Source organism: Aricia agestis, chromosome 13 (assembly GCF_905147365.1).
Source record: "Aricia agestis chromosome 13, ilAriAges1.1, whole genome shotgun sequence".
In the NCBI taxonomy this organism is placed as follows: Eukaryota; Metazoa; Arthropoda; class Insecta; order Lepidoptera; family Lycaenidae; genus Aricia; species Aricia agestis.
The window spans coordinates 9,918,619-9,937,669 of NC_056418.1; the positions used below are offsets into that span (position 1 = coordinate 9,918,619).

At 35.9% G+C, this 19,051-nt stretch overlaps 1 protein-coding gene across 2 annotated transcripts in view; it reads right to left on the reverse strand.

The window, feature by feature from the left end:
* Nucleotides 1–19,051, reverse strand: part of LOC121733239 (facilitated trehalose transporter Tret1-like) — a 35,637-nt gene that overhangs the window by 8,697 nt on the left and 7,889 nt on the right. The window contains exons 1-4 of one of the 2 annotated variants that reach the window (XM_042123438.1): nucleotides 17,026–17,093; nucleotides 8,139–8,319; nucleotides 3,622–3,757; nucleotides 309–517 (exon numbers count right to left, since the gene is read on the reverse strand). In XM_042123438.1, the coding sequence (XP_041979372.1) occupies nucleotides 309–517; nucleotides 3,622–3,757; nucleotides 8,139–8,319; nucleotides 17,026–17,093 (594 nt within the window). Of the gene's footprint in view, nucleotides 1–308; nucleotides 518–3,621; nucleotides 3,758–8,138; nucleotides 8,320–17,025; nucleotides 17,094–19,051 lie in introns of those variants that run through there. The other variant, XM_042123439.1, reaches the window with a different exon arrangement.

Below are 19,051 nucleotides of genomic sequence, written 5' to 3' on the forward strand. Positions count from 1 at the left end.
AATGGCGTAGAGCGAAATGAAACCTATAGCCTAGGTCATAAAGTGGCGTTTTATTTGAATGTTTATAGGTCGGTAAAATATTCGCGCGACAAAAAGTCGTAGTGCGCGCCAGCTCTTAATGAGTGGGCGAGTGTAGAGCCACGCTTACCTATTCACTATTAGGGTATACAGGGTCCGTCTTTTTTTTTTACAAAAATGTTTTATACCTTTCTATGATATCAAAATGAACAAAAAGAATAGTTCTAAAAAAGAACATTAATCAATCATTTTGAAAAATCATTTTAAAAAAGAACACCAAGATGGCTGACCTGTGACGGCGCGGCGAGGATGCCCACAGCGAACCCGCACACCACTCTGCCCAGGAGTATCAGAATGTGGTGTGTGGCCGTGCCTATGATGATCCAGCCCAGCACCAGCGGGAGGGTGGAGGCCTGCAGGGTCCGCTTCCGGCCTATCGCCTCCATGACAGGACCGGACAGCATTGAGCCGAGCGGCGTTGCCGCGGAGTGGATGCTGGCTGAAAAAAAAAACGATTACATTCTTAGCTCATCAAAATGCTATTTTTGTTAATTAAGTTGATCAACAAAACTCGGTTGACTACGGAACCCTAAAAGTGCCTAAAACGAAACCCTAACCAGCAGAATTTTTGTATATTGACAGGTTAACTGTTAACAGTTATTTAATATAAGAGTAACATTGTCCTACAAATAGAACATACCATATTTTAGGACCATCAAATCAAAGTATGAAATCCTTTCTATCTGTTAGCTACCACTTTCAAGATTTTACGCAGACAAAAATATTGTTTGTCTTATCAAAATGAAGCTACTCACAAAGAATTAGCTTGATAGTAATAAAAAGAAATGTAACCCTGACTATAATAAATAAATAATAAATAAATCTATGGACGCTTCACACCACGTCAGTCTGGCCCTGTGGTAAGTACCTGAAGGACTTGTGTTACAGGTACCAGACAACGGAAATATATTTAATACTTTTATACTATACATATATTTAAGATTTTTATTATATGATACACATATTTAATACACATCCATGACCCAGGAACTTTGAAAACTTTTTGTTCCGTCGGCGGGACTCGAACCCGCGACCCCCGGCTTGAGCTACCAACGCGCTCACCACTGAGCCACGGAGGTCGTCAAACGTCAACTATAATTATTATTAAGTACGTACCTATAGATAATCTAAGAAGTTTATGAAAGTAGCGTTCAAGGACAATTTACAACAAAATGACATAAGCTAAGCTCAAACTCATCGCGTGATTCTCTACAATTTTGTAAGAACGTTGAACTAACTTGTTAAATAAATTGTAATTTATCCTTTGTGTATTTTCATATATTTTACGTATTTTATTTTATTATTTACTATTTATTGCACATTGCATTATAAATACGAACATATTATGGTACATGTTTATTTATTCCATTTCTGCTCTTTGTCTGTCGAGTTACTTTCCCAACGTGCCAGAAAAAGACTTTGTTTAAGGGTGGGTTGCACCAACTTACTATATCTTTAATTTTAACCATAACAAAATGTCAAATGAACTGTCAAATCCCTAGTAAAAGTCCATAATGGACGCCATATTTGCCGACATGGGCGCCGGCAGAATAAATTTCCAAGGGGTGCAGATTTTAGTTTTCTATCTGTTCTTTTCTTTTTACTTATTACGAACCACAGTGACTGTCTATTTACGTCAACATAAAACATTTAGTGCCGAAACATTACGAACTATCCTTGTACGGCATGGTAATAGGGTTACAAAATGCTTTTTATTTTAATAATTCCTGTTGATCCCGAGATTCCCAAGGGGTGCAAGTGCACCCCCTGGCACCCCCCTGCCAGCGCCCATGTTTGACGATAACCTTAACCTTAACTATAACTACGCCTGTGGTGCAAGTGGTGCAACCCACCCTTAGACGTTGTTCGCTGTGTACAATCTTTATTAGTCTCTAGTCTATACAAATAAGGGGTTAGTCGGCATGTCTAATTCACTTTCCCAAAGTAGGCGATAACGCCCCCTCAGGCCTAAAGGGTGTGGGACCCAGAAAAAAAGGGGCGATGTGTATAGGAGCTTGGGGGTGATCTGTAATGGGGGCGCAAAAATATTTTTTTCTCATGATGGTAGGCAGTGGAGAAAATAAGTTTGGGAACTGGGGAAGAAGAAGAAGTGATGGTAATCAGAGATGATATAGATTATAGATTATGTTTTTAGTGTACACCTGATATTGATTAATGAACTTATCCTGACCCAGTAACTTGCCAGTGAAGTGACGTCATACTACCATGATAGTATCACATACCACGTCATGTAACATTACAGATATAAACTTGAAGATAACGCAGCAAAGGAATTGCTTACGCAACAGTAGCCAAAAATATAAATGATTGCGTCAATTTAATTTACTTACATAAATATTGTGTATCTTTGGTCATTTCTAAGGTTTCTAGGTTATGTTTACAAAAAATAATACGTCTATTCTTTATGACAGTGAAGTTGTTAACGAGATGCTAATTGAAACATGATTTAAAGTGGGAAGGCCAACTGCAGTGCTGCTCTTTCGTAAAATCATGGAATCATAGCGTTTTCGCTGGCTAAGATTAGTAGATAAGGGCTATGATGATGCCCTAGGATTAGGAAGCTTTATATACCGATTAGATGTCCCGTAAATTAGCAATTTGCGGGAACCGTACATCTTGCCGCAAAAATAGCCTATGTCCCTTCACGTGGCCTACTCTTTATCTGTGCTAAATCACAATAAAAAGTATCCTATGTCCTTTCCCGGGACTCAAAGTATCTCCATGCCCAGCAAAAACGGTTCAGCGGTTTGAGCGTGAAGAGGTAACAGACAGACAGACACACAATTTCGCATTTATAATATTAGTATGGATAGTATGGAAGTATGGATACTTGGATAGTGTATCAAATTTTTTGGCCATAGCAGACTCACACTCGTAGCGTCGTAGCCAACTGGGGTGATCATCACGCACACACGTCAACAAGTGCCTTTGTGTGCGTAGAGTCCTTCTACTGCTCTGAGGGCCTAGATAAGTGGCAAGCGATTTTCGTAAACGCCAACAAAATTATGGGATTTACCATTAGTATTCGCTAGCGAAGCGATGACTTACGTCAAATCGCATACATTTTGTTGGCGTTTATGATAATCGCTTGCCACTTGTCTAGTAGGGCGGTAGACTGGTATAATTATAGTGAAGCACCGCAGTGCACTCTCGATAATGAGGGTTTTAAGTTTTTGTCGCCAGACAGATGTTTGGCACGACAAAGGTCCTATTGATACAGACCTCCCCTTAGTGGTAGAAAACGTCGGAAAATACTTCAAAAACTCAATCAATTTCACACAGACAGCGCTTATATTGTTTTTGTCCCCAAAAACAAGGCTTTTGCCAAAGGCTTTTGCATCCGTCATGGATGATTTATACAGTAATTTTCAGAGTGAAGTAACCACTCCTTAAATACTGTAGTGCCTGGGAGAGGCATTCTCGCAAGTCAGCCTGCTGCTGGTCAATACGTCTGGTCAACCATATGCAGGTTACCTCACGATGTTTTCCTTCACCGTATAGCGGCATGTTCTAGAAGCTCACCTATCCACGAGCCCATGTCATCATCTATCCGCAGCGTGGAGTTCTCCTCTCTGAGCTGGGGGAGGGCGACGGCGGAGAAGCCGATGGGGTGTCCCGCACCCGCCGCCAGGATCAGCACCGCGCACGTGATGAGGCACTGGAACATGAGGATAAGGTCAATAGCGTTAGGACGGGGGGAGCGGCGATGCTGGGCGACTGCCCAGGGCGCCGGACAAAAAGGGGCGCCGAAGAATTCTCGCCACAGAATATATATTTGGCAGTGCTAAAATCGGCACTGGAATAAATTGAGCGTACTTCGAAATGAGGCACTGGGATAAACCATTTTACGATTGCAAATATTTTACCCATATGACTTAAAATGTATTCAGAGGTAATTACTTATTTAATCTATGAAAGTAACTACCTGTGGTAACTATTATACTTAGGTACAGTCTAGGCTGTCGCCTGTCGACGAAGCTTTTTTTTCTACGACTGTAAATAATAAATATATAACAGTCTACGAATAATAAAAACTAATAACAGTCCTATAACAATACATTTTACGGCCAACATCGGAAAAACAAACTCTTTCGAATAAACACGGGGCCTCCGACAATGTTATCCTACTCGGCAGTTAAAATAAATTGCCAGTTAGAAGTATGTATTTAGGCTTTGATAATTATTACTTTTACTTATTTGCATACAATCCTGTTGTTAAAATGTAAATCGTATTGATAGACAAGGGCATCGATTGTATCGATATATTTTTATGAGCCTATGCTGTAACACTGCTGGGCAAAGGTCAAAGACCCATTTATCTAGTTCTAGCAATATTTTAGGTTTAAAAATTTCAAGTGCCCAGCAGTTGCCATTATTGATTACAAGCAAAAAAGGCCACAGACAAACAGACAGACGGACAGACATCGAAGTCTAAGTAATGGGGTTCCGTTTTTACCCTTTGGGTACGGAACCCTAATAATGCCGACAAAAAGTTCCGGGGGAGACTCCGGAATGAAGCGCGCGTCACGTCGCCGTTAATTCGTGATAATGTGTAGTTGTTATATAATTTTTATGTATGTTAGTCATTAAGGTATATATTGTATGGGCCTACGTAGCCTGATTTAAATAAATAAATAAAAAAAAAGTGCTTTTATTAACAAGCGAGCGAAGCGAGTACTTTACTCGTATCGTCATTAGCCTCGCCTCGTGTCCTACTTATAAGGAATTAATATCAAGTGGTGTAGTAGTTGCACGGGGAAGCCATATAGCTAATTGTGGTGGTGAGTGGCAGCTGACATGTGTACATAATAATATCACATTTCATCCTCAATGACTAGCGGGATGGTCATTCATAAAAATGTACGACAATAAAAATCATATGACTTCGTAGTAGGACTTCGTTGTAGCTTTTCTCCATACTATGTTAATATTTTCTTTAAACCTACAATTTACAAACATTGGTATACGAGTAACATATTTTCCTTAGTCCATGGTATAACTGGAAATTCCATGGGGATTTTGTATTACAAACTATCTTTATTTGCAGTTCACAGTTGGGGTCTCAGCCGGGCTAGCACGGCCACCAGTAGAAATGCGAAAGTATAGAGAAACTGTGGAGATAAACTTAAGGCGAAGTTCCGATCTTTTTTTCGTTCCGAAAAATTTAATTAAAATGCCACTTTATGACAGACTATAGTCCTTAAAATTCAAGTAATATCCTACTTTATGACAAATATTATAGTCTGTCATAAATTGGCATTTTAATTTAATTTTTGTCGGTCGCGATTGGCCGCGGTAAAGATCGGAACAGACCTTAAGTTTATGTCCACAGTTTGTCCATACTTTCGCATTTCTACTGGTGGCCGTGCTAGTCCGGCTGATATTGCTTTTCCTCCATTTTCCATCTTATATTATTGTAAGGGCCTGTTGCACCACTTTCTGATAAAGTGCCATGGGCTATTCACAACTTGTTTGATTCTCCATATTTGATCTGTCAAGCAAGGGCGTCGCCAGCCGATGGCGCAGGGGGGGGGGCAAGTTGACTTTACCTACTACAGTCTACAATTCATACTTTACTCACTCTCTATAAATGAGAAAAGTAGGTATGAATTGTAGGTAAAGTCGACAGCACATGAAACTTTTCACTTGTACTACGAGCCTTACATCTATTACCAGATTTTAATATTATAGTGGTCGTTGCTTTTGCATTATACTTGGCAACGTTTTTTAGAGTCTCTAGGGGCGGGCAGCTGCCCTTCCCTGCCCCCCCCCTGGCGACGCCCTTGCTGTCAAGTTAATTTGTGGATAGCCTTATCAGGAAGTGGTGAAACAGGCCCTCAGCATAATAAATTATACAAGTTTACCTTTATCTTAATTTTATTTTCTTTAATTTTAAAGAAACTACTATATTAAATGGTCATGGCAAACCGCTTATCAGTTAACTAGATGTTCCCGCAAGTTCCTTGTCCCAAAATTTGTTTATCACGCCTTTTCCGGAAAGATGTGATTTTCCGGTACTCAAAGTAACGGAAAATCACATAATAAAATAATACGTATGTACAAATTTCATCAAAGCTAGTTCAGCGGTTTAAACGTGAATAGGTTACAGATACAGGCATACCTACATACTTTTGCAATTTATAATATCAGTACGGATATACTTTGTTTACTGGGAAAACCGAATATCATTTACATATTACTATACAGATATTGCGACAATTACAAAAGTTATACAACAAGTGAAATTCAGTTCACCAAAATACAATAAATTATCCATTTTATAACACCAATTTAATGTTAAAAGTCCTTTTCTGGTACCGTAAAGTTTTATGTTTAATTTAATGCTCAATTTACGATGACATGATATGTATCCTTACCCGAGAATCAAAGTATCCATACCCAATAAAATCGGTCCAGCAGTTTAGGCGTGAAGAGTAACCGACACACACTTTCGCATTTACAATATTAGTATCGATTTTTATTATTATTATAACTTTAGGTAGATATGGCATGTAGAATGTACTAATACTACATTTTCAGTCGTTTTGAGTGGGGAGGAAGTAAGGATACTAGCACTTAGCAGTTCGAGTAGCTTCTGTACACAAAATTGTGACGTCATTGTGACGTCACAATACTTCAACAAACCGAATGTTTCACTGGAATCAGATTATGTGAGATTAAAGGTGAGTTCGTATAAAGTATGTATAGTAATTGTATCTAATTGTTTATTTCAAGGTTAATGTTATTTTGATTCCAACAATCGAACAATAGACTATAGATGGTCTAGCAAACGTTTTTGTTCAGAATAAATTTTTACAAAATGTTTTCTGAACATATATATAATAATATTATGCTTTGTTCAAACTTCAAACCTACGCGACCACGCGACTGCGAAGCGGGAGCGTCAATACAAAACAAACATTTGACAACCACGCGACTGCGAAGCGGGAGCGTCAATACAAAACACACATTTGACAACTTGTCAAATGTATGTTTTGTATTGACGCTCCCGCTTCGCAGTCGCGTGGTCGCGTAGGTTTGGTCTAAGCCTTATCGTTACTACTATTGCCTACCAACGGTTCCGGAACTAACCCGGCGAAAAGAACCGGCATTTAGAAACTCGCACGGGGTCAAAAAGATGAAATATAAATCTTAAAGTGAGTATTTGTCTGTTACCTCTTCACGTTTTAATCGCTGATGAAAGGTAGAATGGAGGTACTCAAAGAACCGGGAAAGGATATGGGCTAGTTTTTGTCTGGAAAAAAACTTAATATTATGCTTCAGCGTAATAGAAGAATTTCAGTAAAACGAATTCGCGGGCAACATCTAGGTTATAACATAGTTGTCAACGATATCAATATTTTATTTACTAATGCTAAGTACTCACACGCGGTTTTGCTCGATAGTTTTATTCCAAATCGAGTAATAATTACTGTGTGGACCGCAAAACTCACAGCTCGAAGGCTCGCATCGAGCCGTATCGATTTAGAATAAAACTATCGAGCAATGCTAAAATATGTGAGGACGAAATCCCGAGCCGCGGATTTTGCTCGACGTTATTGCTCGATCGAGCAAAACCGTATGTGAGTACTTAACATAAAGGTTAATTCTATGGTAGTTGTTGAATATACATTGTTGTCGCATCGAATTGTTTATTTCAAGGTTAACTTTATTTGGATTCTTACTACCGAACAAGAACATGTGATATTAAATGTATTTAAGCATATTTAAGTAGCGTAGTCAACTGTAGACAGAATTAATTATGTATTTCAGTTCACTAGAAATTTTTCGTAATATAATTTTAATACTTTTTGGCTTCTTAATCACGTGCCCGCCTTTATCCTTATTCCTTCGAATGTCGCCAAAAGCAGTTATAAAACAATGAGTATCAATTAACAGAAGTCTAAAATATATACAAATAAACGATTTTTTAAAAATTTTAAGGGGACTACACACCTAATACTAGCGCCACCATAATTTAATTCAATTTCTAAACCAGACCCAAAAAGTCTTAAAAACAAACTAGTTAAAAACCTTACCTGGTTGAGTACACCGCGGACGGACGAGTAGGTCTCGCCCTTGACGTAGGGCGGCAGGGTGGCGGTGGAGCTGATGCTGCGGAGGAAGCTCTGCAGGGCCTCGTACTCCTCGTCCTTGAGGTTGTTCTTCGTGATCTGAGGGATCCGCGCGTCCCCCAGCATCGACTCGTGAGCGCCATCGCTGTTTAAAAATCGAAGGTTTTAACTGACATTCAAAACCAGGAGAAGGTTGGGGTAGGGTCGAGACTAAAGAGTTTACTAGCAATTGCCATGTTGTATGCCATAAAATCCCTGTCTCGTCTAAATATTATATCTTACCTATAATACATTAGGAATAGCGAGAGAGATATACTTCTATATTTAATTTCAACAATAACTTTGAGGGACCTATCAGACAGAGAGCGGTCACGCGTTCAGAGTGTTCCGCGTTCGCATTTTGCGTTCGAGCGGTCAGTCATACAGGAGGAATTTAGACGCGGTCAGAACGCCCCTGTGTGAGTAACGTAATACAACACATAATAAAAGAACGCAAAACATGACCGCTTGTACGTTTGACCGCGTGACCGCTCTCTGTCTGATAGGTCCCTGACAGCCGTTGGTGAATTTGGAACTAAATTATTCATTGAAGTTATCAAAAAGTTACATCACCATTTAATGGTATGCCAAGATAATAAATATTTAAGCACATGGTTTTACCCGAACTCAATATACTTGGCAAGTTGATAATTACATAGACTTTATGTAACAGGGGCCGTACCACGAAACCGTTTCGAGACTCAAACGATCGAATCAGAATGCCGTGTCCTACTCTAACAACGTCATTTCACGTTTGTTAGAGCAGGACGCAGCATTCTCATTCGATTTTTTGAGTTTCAAAACGGTTTCGTAGTAGGCCTCCAGTTACAAATAAACCCTTTCAGTTACAAATGGCGACTGCTGGCAAATATGTAGCACAGGAATTTAGATGCATACCAGCGCATGATAATTGCTACCTGCCTACTCAATTAGTAGCTATTAAATCTCAACAATATTGAGGAAGGTCGTTAGACACTCGATATAATATTTACTTTGATTAATGGTAGACCTTCGAGGCCTATGGCATCTTCTACTAGATATACCCTCTTATAAAAAGATCCACAATTTAACACATAGGTACCTACATACTTCTCTTCTCATGTATTATATTAATAATATATTGATGTTACAAAATATTTAACCTCTGCAGACTTTAGCAAAAGACGGGAATAACAATAATATTATTCTAGAATACTTTGGAAATAATGAGTATAATATGCTATATTAGTTAGCTGAGATAATATTATATTATATTATTATTGTAGTAACGTAGTACGTACACACAAAACTTCGATAGCGCGATGTAGGATTATATTGCGGCTATACTGTTGATACTTGTTGTAAGTATATAATATAATGTAATGTAACTTATTGTACCCGTGTTGAGATGGTACTATGTATAAACCATAAACCTATAATGCTAAAGACCAACAAAGAGTGCGAGAGAGAAGAAAATCCTTTATGGAATTATAAAAAGATGAAAAGAGATAGGCAGCCTAATGAAAATTGTAACCACTTTTATTTGACAGGTCGTCAAAAGTCGTCAGTCGTTTTTATGCCCTTTCGGTATTTCCAATATATTGTTAAATTTGTTTGTTATTTTAGTTAGTTAGTTATTAATAAATATTATTATATTTAAAAATGGTGATTTGTGCTGTAAGTGTTTGCAGTGTAAATCATAAGAATAATCCTGAAAAATACGTGGGAGAGCCATGCTTCGGCACGAATGGGCCGGCTCGACCGGAGAAATACCACGTTCTCACAGAAAACCGGCGTAAAACAGCGCTTGCGCTGTGTTTCGCCGAGTGAGTGAGTTTACCGGAGGCCCAATCCCCTACCCTATTCCCTTCCCTACTATCCCCTATTCCCTTTCCTACCCTCCCCTATTACCCTATCCCCTCTTAAAAGGCCGGCAACGCACTTGTAGCTCTACTGATGCTGCGAGTGTCCATGGGCGACGGAAGTTGCTTTCCATCAGGTGACCCGTTTGCTCGTTTGCCCCCTTATTTCATAAAAAAAAATATATAGATTTTACAGGTAATTAATCTTCATGTCCTAATTGCTACGATGTGTTTATTTTTGCTATTTTATTTATTTTATTTTATTTCTCCAGAAAAACTTACAGCTATGCAATAAAATCAATTAAAACTAATAATATTAACTACGAGCCATTAATAAGTTTTTAATAAATAAATAAATAAATAAATAAATAAAACACACAAATACAAAAACATAAATAAATAAATACATACATACATTTTTACATATTATAAACTAAAAATTAACTAAATACTCAGCACAATACTGACTTGTGTAGTAAGAAGAGTGCTTACAAAAATATTCTGTCTTTAGTTCTCTATTTCAAATAAAATATTGTGAATCCTCCCTTTTACTTTCATATTTTGCGTAACTAAAGGTACTATTGTTCTTATATTACAAAAGAATTTGAAGAAAAATTTTTCATCAAATTTTTTTACATATACGCTAGTGCTTGAATCAAATTTATCGATATGCTTATCGATATTTTACAATAACATAAAACTAAAATTTATAAAAATCATTTACCTTTATATTTATCAACTTAAGCCCAGCCGCACATTATCCGAAATTTCTGATCAGAAAAATTCGGACGCCCGGCGGAACGCACTCTGTTCATATATTTTGTTGTAGACCCATCATACTAAAAGAATTTCTGACGTGTCAAAATGTATGAGCGGGGCGGAGCGTCCGAATTTTTGTGATCAGAAATTCGGATAACGTGCGGCCGGACTAAAAAGGACAAAATATTATCTTATTTAATTTTAACTAATATAATATAGTATAGTATAATATAGCTCATACAATATAACTACTATAATATAGAGTGACTCTAAAACTAGAGGAAGGTTTATATTTATATATCGTAATCATTTGTTTTACAGATTCCCTCAAGATCCTCTAATAATAGGAAAATGGCTGAAATTAATTGGGCGTGTTGGTTGGAATCCCAAGAAAAATTCAACAATATGTAGCAAACATTTCATTGAAAATTTTTAAAGAAAAAGTAGAACAAATACTATTTTGGTTAAAGGAGCTATCCCAACTTTATTTGTACCAGTAAGTTTGACATACTGTTGTACTTGTTACTGAAGCAATTATTAAAAATAAGCAATTATTGCTTTTTAGTTCATTTAAGATTATACTTAAATGAACTAAAAAGTATTAAATAATCCTTATTCTGTACTCAATCTTCATAATTTTGAAGTCGGTATCAGTCCTAAGTATATAAGTTGCAGTTATACTTATTCTGTCAGAGAACTGGCGATTAGGTTAGCTGGTACCGATTGCAAAATAATGAAGATTGAGAACAGAATTCATACTGAGTACAAAATAAGAATTATTTAATACTTTTAGTTCATTTAAGTATAATATTACTATTGTCATTACTTTGGAAGTCGGTTTTAATTTTTTGTTTAAAAATAATAATTTTACTCTTTTTAGCTGTCCTTAAGGTTTTCTATACTTACAGTTGGTGTTTTAAAAAAATCAAAATCAAAATTGCTTTATTTCTGAACAAATCTAAAATAAAATATATTTTCAGAATACATGGTGCCTACCACCGGTTCGGGAACTAAGCCGACGAGAAGAACCGGCGTAAGAAACTCGAACGTGGCCCACTTTTTACCAAAAAAAGTGAGAGAAAAAATAATCTTTTAAAATAAAATTTACAATGCTGTAACTAAAAATTATACAATGTAAACATAGATAGATACATAATAATTATAAGTCATGTAGAAGTAGCCTTGCAAGCAGTCATTCAGCATTCTACTCCCAAGATGTGCCATCGTTTATGAAATCATTGGCCTTATAATATGCTTTGGCACAAAATGTTCTTTGACTACTTTTTTAAATTTATTAATCGAAAGATTTGAACGTTTTCTGGGACCGTATGTTCCCATTTGAATATCAAGGAGTCACCTCGATTTCTCATGGTTTCCATCACCAGACCACCACTTTTGTGAACATGATACCTACTCGGAACAATACGAGTACAATGTACAACAAAAGAAAAATTTTGGAAATCGGTTCATAAACGGCGGAGTAATCGTTGAACATACATAAAAAATATATCCACAGCCGAACGTCTAGACTCCTCCTGTTTGGAAGTCGGTTAAAAATAATTGTAAAAAAAATTATTATGATATTTTATGATATGTATTTAATTTAAGAATAAAATATAATATACTATGTGTGTTGTTTACTTTCAATGTAAGGGCTGATTTACCAGATAGATTTTACCTGAGTAATAAATAAGTAACTTTATAATGTTTTATGTGTATATTATTTACCCCTATAAGAACCTCATGTCATAACATATCCGACGATTGAAAAATCATTCCAAAAGAAAATGTGTATCTACTTTTCAATCGTCACTTTTTTGCCAATTAAAATTTATGATAAGTACCTAATTTGAAATACAAATCTGTCAAAGTTGCATATTATTTAATTCTTATAGAAACTCAGGTAAAATAACTCGAACGGACTATACTATCGATAGCAAAATACTATACTATCGATAGTAAAATATACATCACTAGCACACGCACACATTGACAGATCGAAAATGGTCACGCATTTTCGGGTTGTCAGGTGGTCTATACGACAGTATATATTAAGTCAGTATATATTAAGTCTATGGTATAAACACTGGTAGCTATAATTGTTCATCCATTGATACATCTGTGATCTGTATGTAAATAACCTCAAACTTTCACGTGGGAATAGTTGACCACTTGCCAGGTTGTACCGAATTTACAGCGGTTTCGCACTTTTGCTAGTGAAAGTGACATTGCTGCCAGATGTAGTGCCAGACCGATAATAATAGATTGAAACTATTTTAAGAACATTTTAGTGACAATAATAATTAACATTAATATTCCCTTATAACTAGTCTGTCAAGAAACTAAAAAAATTAAAAAGTGGCAACATCGTAGTGTCATCACTTTCAAATCAATCTAAGAAAAAAGGGATGACACTACGATGTTGCCACTTTTTAATTTCTTCCCTTTCTTGACGCACTATATCTTATATCTTTAAACGAGCAATTCTTGTATATATATATATATATATATATATATATATTTTAAGTATAAATTTAAATTATAGAAATTTAGTATATAGGGGGTTTCGGGGCGATAAATCGATTTAGATAGAAATCATTTTTAGAAAATGTCATTTTCATCGAATATCGAGCTAAGCTCGGTCAAATAGCTAGTATAATATTACTAGACGTTCCGCGGGGCTGCACCCTCGTAAATAGATATTTCACAGACAAATTAGTCCAAAAAAAAATAGTCTATGATCCTTCACGTGGTCTACTTCTTATCTGTGCCAAATAATAGAAAAATTGCTCCAGTAGTTCGTGAGATAAGCCCTTTCAAATAATTTCCCCCGTTTTTTCCACATTTTCCTCTATTTCTCCACCCTTATTAGTCTTAGCGTGATAAAATATAGCCTTCCTCGGTAAATGGGCCATCTAACACTGAAAGAATTTTTCAAATTGGACCAGTATTTCCTGAGATTAGCGCGTTCAAACAAACAAACAAACAAACAAACTCTTCCGCTTTATAATATTAGTATAAATATCTTTCTTATTTTTATTTAATTGAGTTTATAGGCGATAAGTTTACAGTGAGCAATTAGTAAGACTGGCAAAATTCTGTAACATGGGCTTTGCCCTCGACGACAGGTTTAACTTTATCGTCTCTCTCGGGAATTAAAGTTTCTACATATCAAACAGACGGACAACATAATATATTAATCCTTCAATCGCGGATTCTTGGAAATGCTATTGTATTCGGTTAGTACGGGTAGTTCCCGAACCGGTGGTAGGCCTCATGTAGACACGACGTTCTTAAAGTGTTAACTTTGTTAACCTATTTGGAAATAAATATTTTTGATTTTTATTCTATTGTTGTCGCCATCACCGGTGCTCTATGGGGCTTGAAGGAATAATTAGTATTGATCAACTTCTCACTCTACCCTGACAACGTCCCGTACCTAGGGTTGCCCACTTTTTTCACAAGAAATAGAGTATATTCAGATCACTGAAATATTTTAAACAGTATTTTAGAAAAATGAACAGTATATTATTTATTTATTCGTTTAAATACGTACATTATTAGAGCTTCTCGCCAAACTCACTAAAAATAAAAATAAAATGTCTAAGCGTCTAAGTTTAATATGGCATAATAAAGTGTTCTCACTTTGATGCTAAAAACAGTATTTTGTATACTTTATTTTTGTTCAACAGTAAAAAGTATAATTTAGTGAATAACAGTTTAATACTGTTCAAAACAGTATAGTTGGCAACCCTACCCGTACCCGTAACCCCTGGCTGATGCTACGAGAAAGCTACGCCGTAGTGCGTCGTAGCCCGTAGGCCTCAAATGTATTTTGTTTCGGTTAATAATTATGTTTTACTTACGCAATGCTTTAAAGAGTTAAGAGGATACACCAGGGGCTAGAGAAATGAAAAAAAAGCACGTGTAATATCTATAGCTGTCTCCCTTACCTCAAGCCTATACCGCAGAACGCGATAGAGACAACTGCAGAAAATCCAGAAAATCAACGATTCGTTGTCCCCTGATTCCTCCTCCAAAACTTAACCGATTTAAGTACTTTTTTCATTAAAGATTTAAAAAAGGCTTGAGCTGTGTTCCTATGTTTTGCTTTTTTTGTATAATCTAGCCAAATCTGTTTTCTGGACGTTTGAACACAGCGGAAAACCTGGCCATTTTTTTGGGTTTTAGGACGTTCATATCTTATTTAATAATTAAATTATGAAAAAAAAGAAAACATAGGGACATCGTATTAGTGGCCGTAGATATTCAGGAAAAAAATTATAACTCTACTAGCATTATCCAGGGAGGAAACAGGGGACAACGTTTGTATGGAAAAAAGGGCGGTGTGGACTCCTCTTAAGTACAACATATTTCACGATTGTCACAACCCCACTCCGAGAGTTTTATGATTATTATTTAACTTTAATTTAATAAAGATTTCGGTTATTACTCCGTACAGTTTCGGACAATCACTTCATTTTTAGTTTACATCATGTTATCACTTTCTATTTAGTATCGATAAAATAGGAAGGACAACACTTATGTTTCATTGAGCATTAAAATATAAGAACGTACACTATTGCCACCCAACATCATTTAAATAATGATTAGAACGTACATAAATATATTATAATAATTAATGAGTCGAGAGTGGTGACAATCAAGTTTGTACAGAGTTCACGAAAATCCGGAATTCACTACCAGTGTGCGGCACATTATGATAAACATATAAGATCACGTGCTGCTCACGTGTGTATAATTTACGACTATCGTAGCCTAAACATATTAATTCACGCTTTGTATATTTATAAAGGAACATACCCATAATCAAAAAATCTTAAAAAATAGGTCACGTAGTATGAATATGCTCTCTAATATTGCCCGAGACACGAGGTTGGAACATTGCTCGCTGTAATTACTTAATATAAAAAAATTATCAATGTTGATTAAGATGCTTATTCTTTTAATTAAGTAACTACTAATATTACTTACACACTAAAAACATATTTGGGAATAACAAAAATTATAATTGTAATAATTTGTCAATTTACAGTCCTCGGGTTTCTACGTCGCGTTTTAAAGAGCTAAATTGTAGCTTATAATTATTTTGCATTAATTATTAATGACAAAAGTTAAACGCCCTCTTTGTTCTCACAGCTCTTGATTGTCGAAAAAAAAATTTAATAACAACATTAAACAACATACTGTATTCAGTACCAAAATAATTAGGTATAAAATACCAATTAAAGACGCTGATAAAAAGGTCGTCAAACTGCCGTATAAACAAAAACATGTCTGACTTACTAATAAAATGAATTTGTATACAGTAAAAAAAATATTATGGTCTGTAATATGTACTAATCGCAAGCATAAATGCAGAAGGTAAATTAAAAACTAAAAGGTATTCTAGTTTAACAAGTACAACAAACTACACAGAAGAACTGAGCATTTACCTGCCTCTATCACGCATTCTTATTAGATATTATAAAGATGAAATGATTGTAGGTTTCTTCCGCAATTAATAGACCGATTTTAATAACTTTTTTACCGTAGCGCATCGAATTCATTGCAGATTTATACAATGTGTTATGTGTCCAAACACCGGTGTCCGAGCCTTTAATCATCAATGCTATGATGTATGGCATATTTTAATGACAAATTGGCTATCAAATTTTCTTTTCTCTAACCTTTGAAAAAAAAAAACGAAATTCATAATGTATTGCCTTTACTTTGTAAGCGTAGTCCACAAGTTTAGCTATCAACTGAGACCTTTTTTTATCTTCATAGGATATTTACACGAGAAGTACTAGTCACTGGTCAGTTTAGTGTGAAAGCCCGAGAAAAACTAAAATGGAAAAAAAAATGAGAGAGAGAGAAATTGTCGATAAAATATGCCATACATCCTCCTTTAATGTCATGAGTCATGACATTAAAGGATCAAGGAGAAGGAAGAAGAAAGGAGGATTAAAGCATTGTATATTGTAAAATAAAAAACCTAAGGGATATTTAATAAATATATGTACGCTAGTGATTTGTGTATGATAAGGTGTTTAAAATTGGCTTTAAGTGTAAAATAAGAGTTAAAGTTTAAACTTAAAAGTATAAAAGTCTAAAACAACGCCATTCCAGTTTTTGCACAGTAGCCAACATCGCAACACAATAATATCTTAATCTGTACGATACAATGCAATTTATATTTTTTTACTCACCTCTGGATTTTAATTATTCGTAGTCTCCTTCTCCAAAACAGTTTATATCCACATATGAAGACAACCATCTTAAACTTACACCCACGTCCTGTCTCAACTTGAATGAGACTGAGAGCCCAGGGCAAAGTAAATAAGAGTAAATAAGATAAGAAAACAATACGACGGTGGCCTCTAACCCGTCATTTGTGAATAAATCAATGTTCTTATCAAACCTTAATTTGTCTAAGTGATAATGTTAAGGCTTGGCTATACGGCCCTGAATCGCAGATTACTAAATAGTCTAAATACTAAATAGTTACTACATTACCTGAATCTCTCTGGACAAAAAAATACGTGTGCACACACCATAAAGTTAATGTACCTAGCGGAATAGAGCAACAATCTCGAGCTGTCAAACGAAACCAAAATTGGTTTTCATCTGTGTGAAAAATATGTGTACGTATACACTAACACAAGCATGATTGAACATGAATTCTATGAGAATAAAATATCAACGTGCAGCACGTGCCGACTAGACGTCAAAAAAGAGTGCTGCTGTTATGTATCACGCGTCTCTTTTTACCACACAGTCATAGTAAAAGGAGGGGAAGTAAGTTAACTTGATACAAAGCCACAGCGCGCGGCTTGTATGAGTGCGCCATAGTATCGATGCGTCGCCACGTACGGCACACAACAAAATCTCGGCGGTACCACTTACCAGCCTCTAAAACTGGCCGAGTTTTGTTGTGTGCCGTACGTGGCGACGTATTGATATTTGATACTATGGCGCACACATACAAGCCGCACGCCGTGCCTTTTTATGAAGATAACTTACTTCCCCTCTTTTTACTATGCTACAAATCTCATCATTTATATAAAAAACGACTTTTGCCCGCGGCTTCGCTCGCGTTAAAAAGTATTATTATATACAAACTTTCATCCCCTATTTGAACCCCTTGGGGTTGGAATTTATCAAAATCCTTTCTTAGCGGATACCTACGTCATAACATCTACCTGTATGCCAAATTTCAGCCCGATCCGTCCAGTGGTTTGGGCTGTGCGTTGATAGATCACTATGTCAATCAGTCAGTCACCTTTGAGTTTTATATATTATATAGATTGAAGATTGATAGTACGAGTAAGTAAGAAGAAATAGTAGAAACTAGTAAATTAGTATTAAGGGGGACCTTAAAGGGACTTTAGGGTGCATATTAGCAATGAATGAATTTATTTTAATATCAAACTCGTCTTAACCGAACTTAGCATGATGTAATAACTAATAATGTTTAACGCACTATTGGAACTAAACAAATAAACAATTAAAATCTGAACTTTGACCTCACTTGTTTCATGTTTAGGAAAGTCGTATTTGAATATGTCAAGGTGAAACATTATCTTACAAATTACAATACAGATTGTTTAGATCTTAGAAAGGAGATTCCTCGTTGTGACTCATTTATAACAATGTACCTTATCTATCAAGTGTTTGTTATAGCATTATCTAGAATCTGACTACTACACTCAATCTTTAGCTACGCTACTTGTATTTGCATTGTAACTTTAACAATGCAAATATACAAGAGTTAAATTACGTTTGCTGAAGCCCGTTTGCAGCAAATCCTTTACTACTTGTTTCTCTTACATAAATGCGACGAACAAGAGAGAGAGAGAATCTACAATAATTAACCTTAAATCAGACTAGCGCATGTTGGCTTTGTGACTATATTATTTCTAAAACTTTGGAAGTTAAGAATGAACATTTAAGCTGGCTTTTCGATCTTTGACGCAAGTCACCGCGACCGACAAAAAGTCAAACGAAATGCCACTTTATTTGATCTGACAAAGATCGGAAAGCCACCTTTAGAGACACTTGATTTATTATCAGTAATTTAGTAATTATCAATATCTTCAATGCATGTTGACATTATATCAATCTCAATTAATCAATCGACGTGCACGAGCGATGCAATTCCCGCAAACGCAATATACATGTAAACGACTCTGTCACTTTGTTAATGAACAACACCGACACGATGGAAAATGTAAA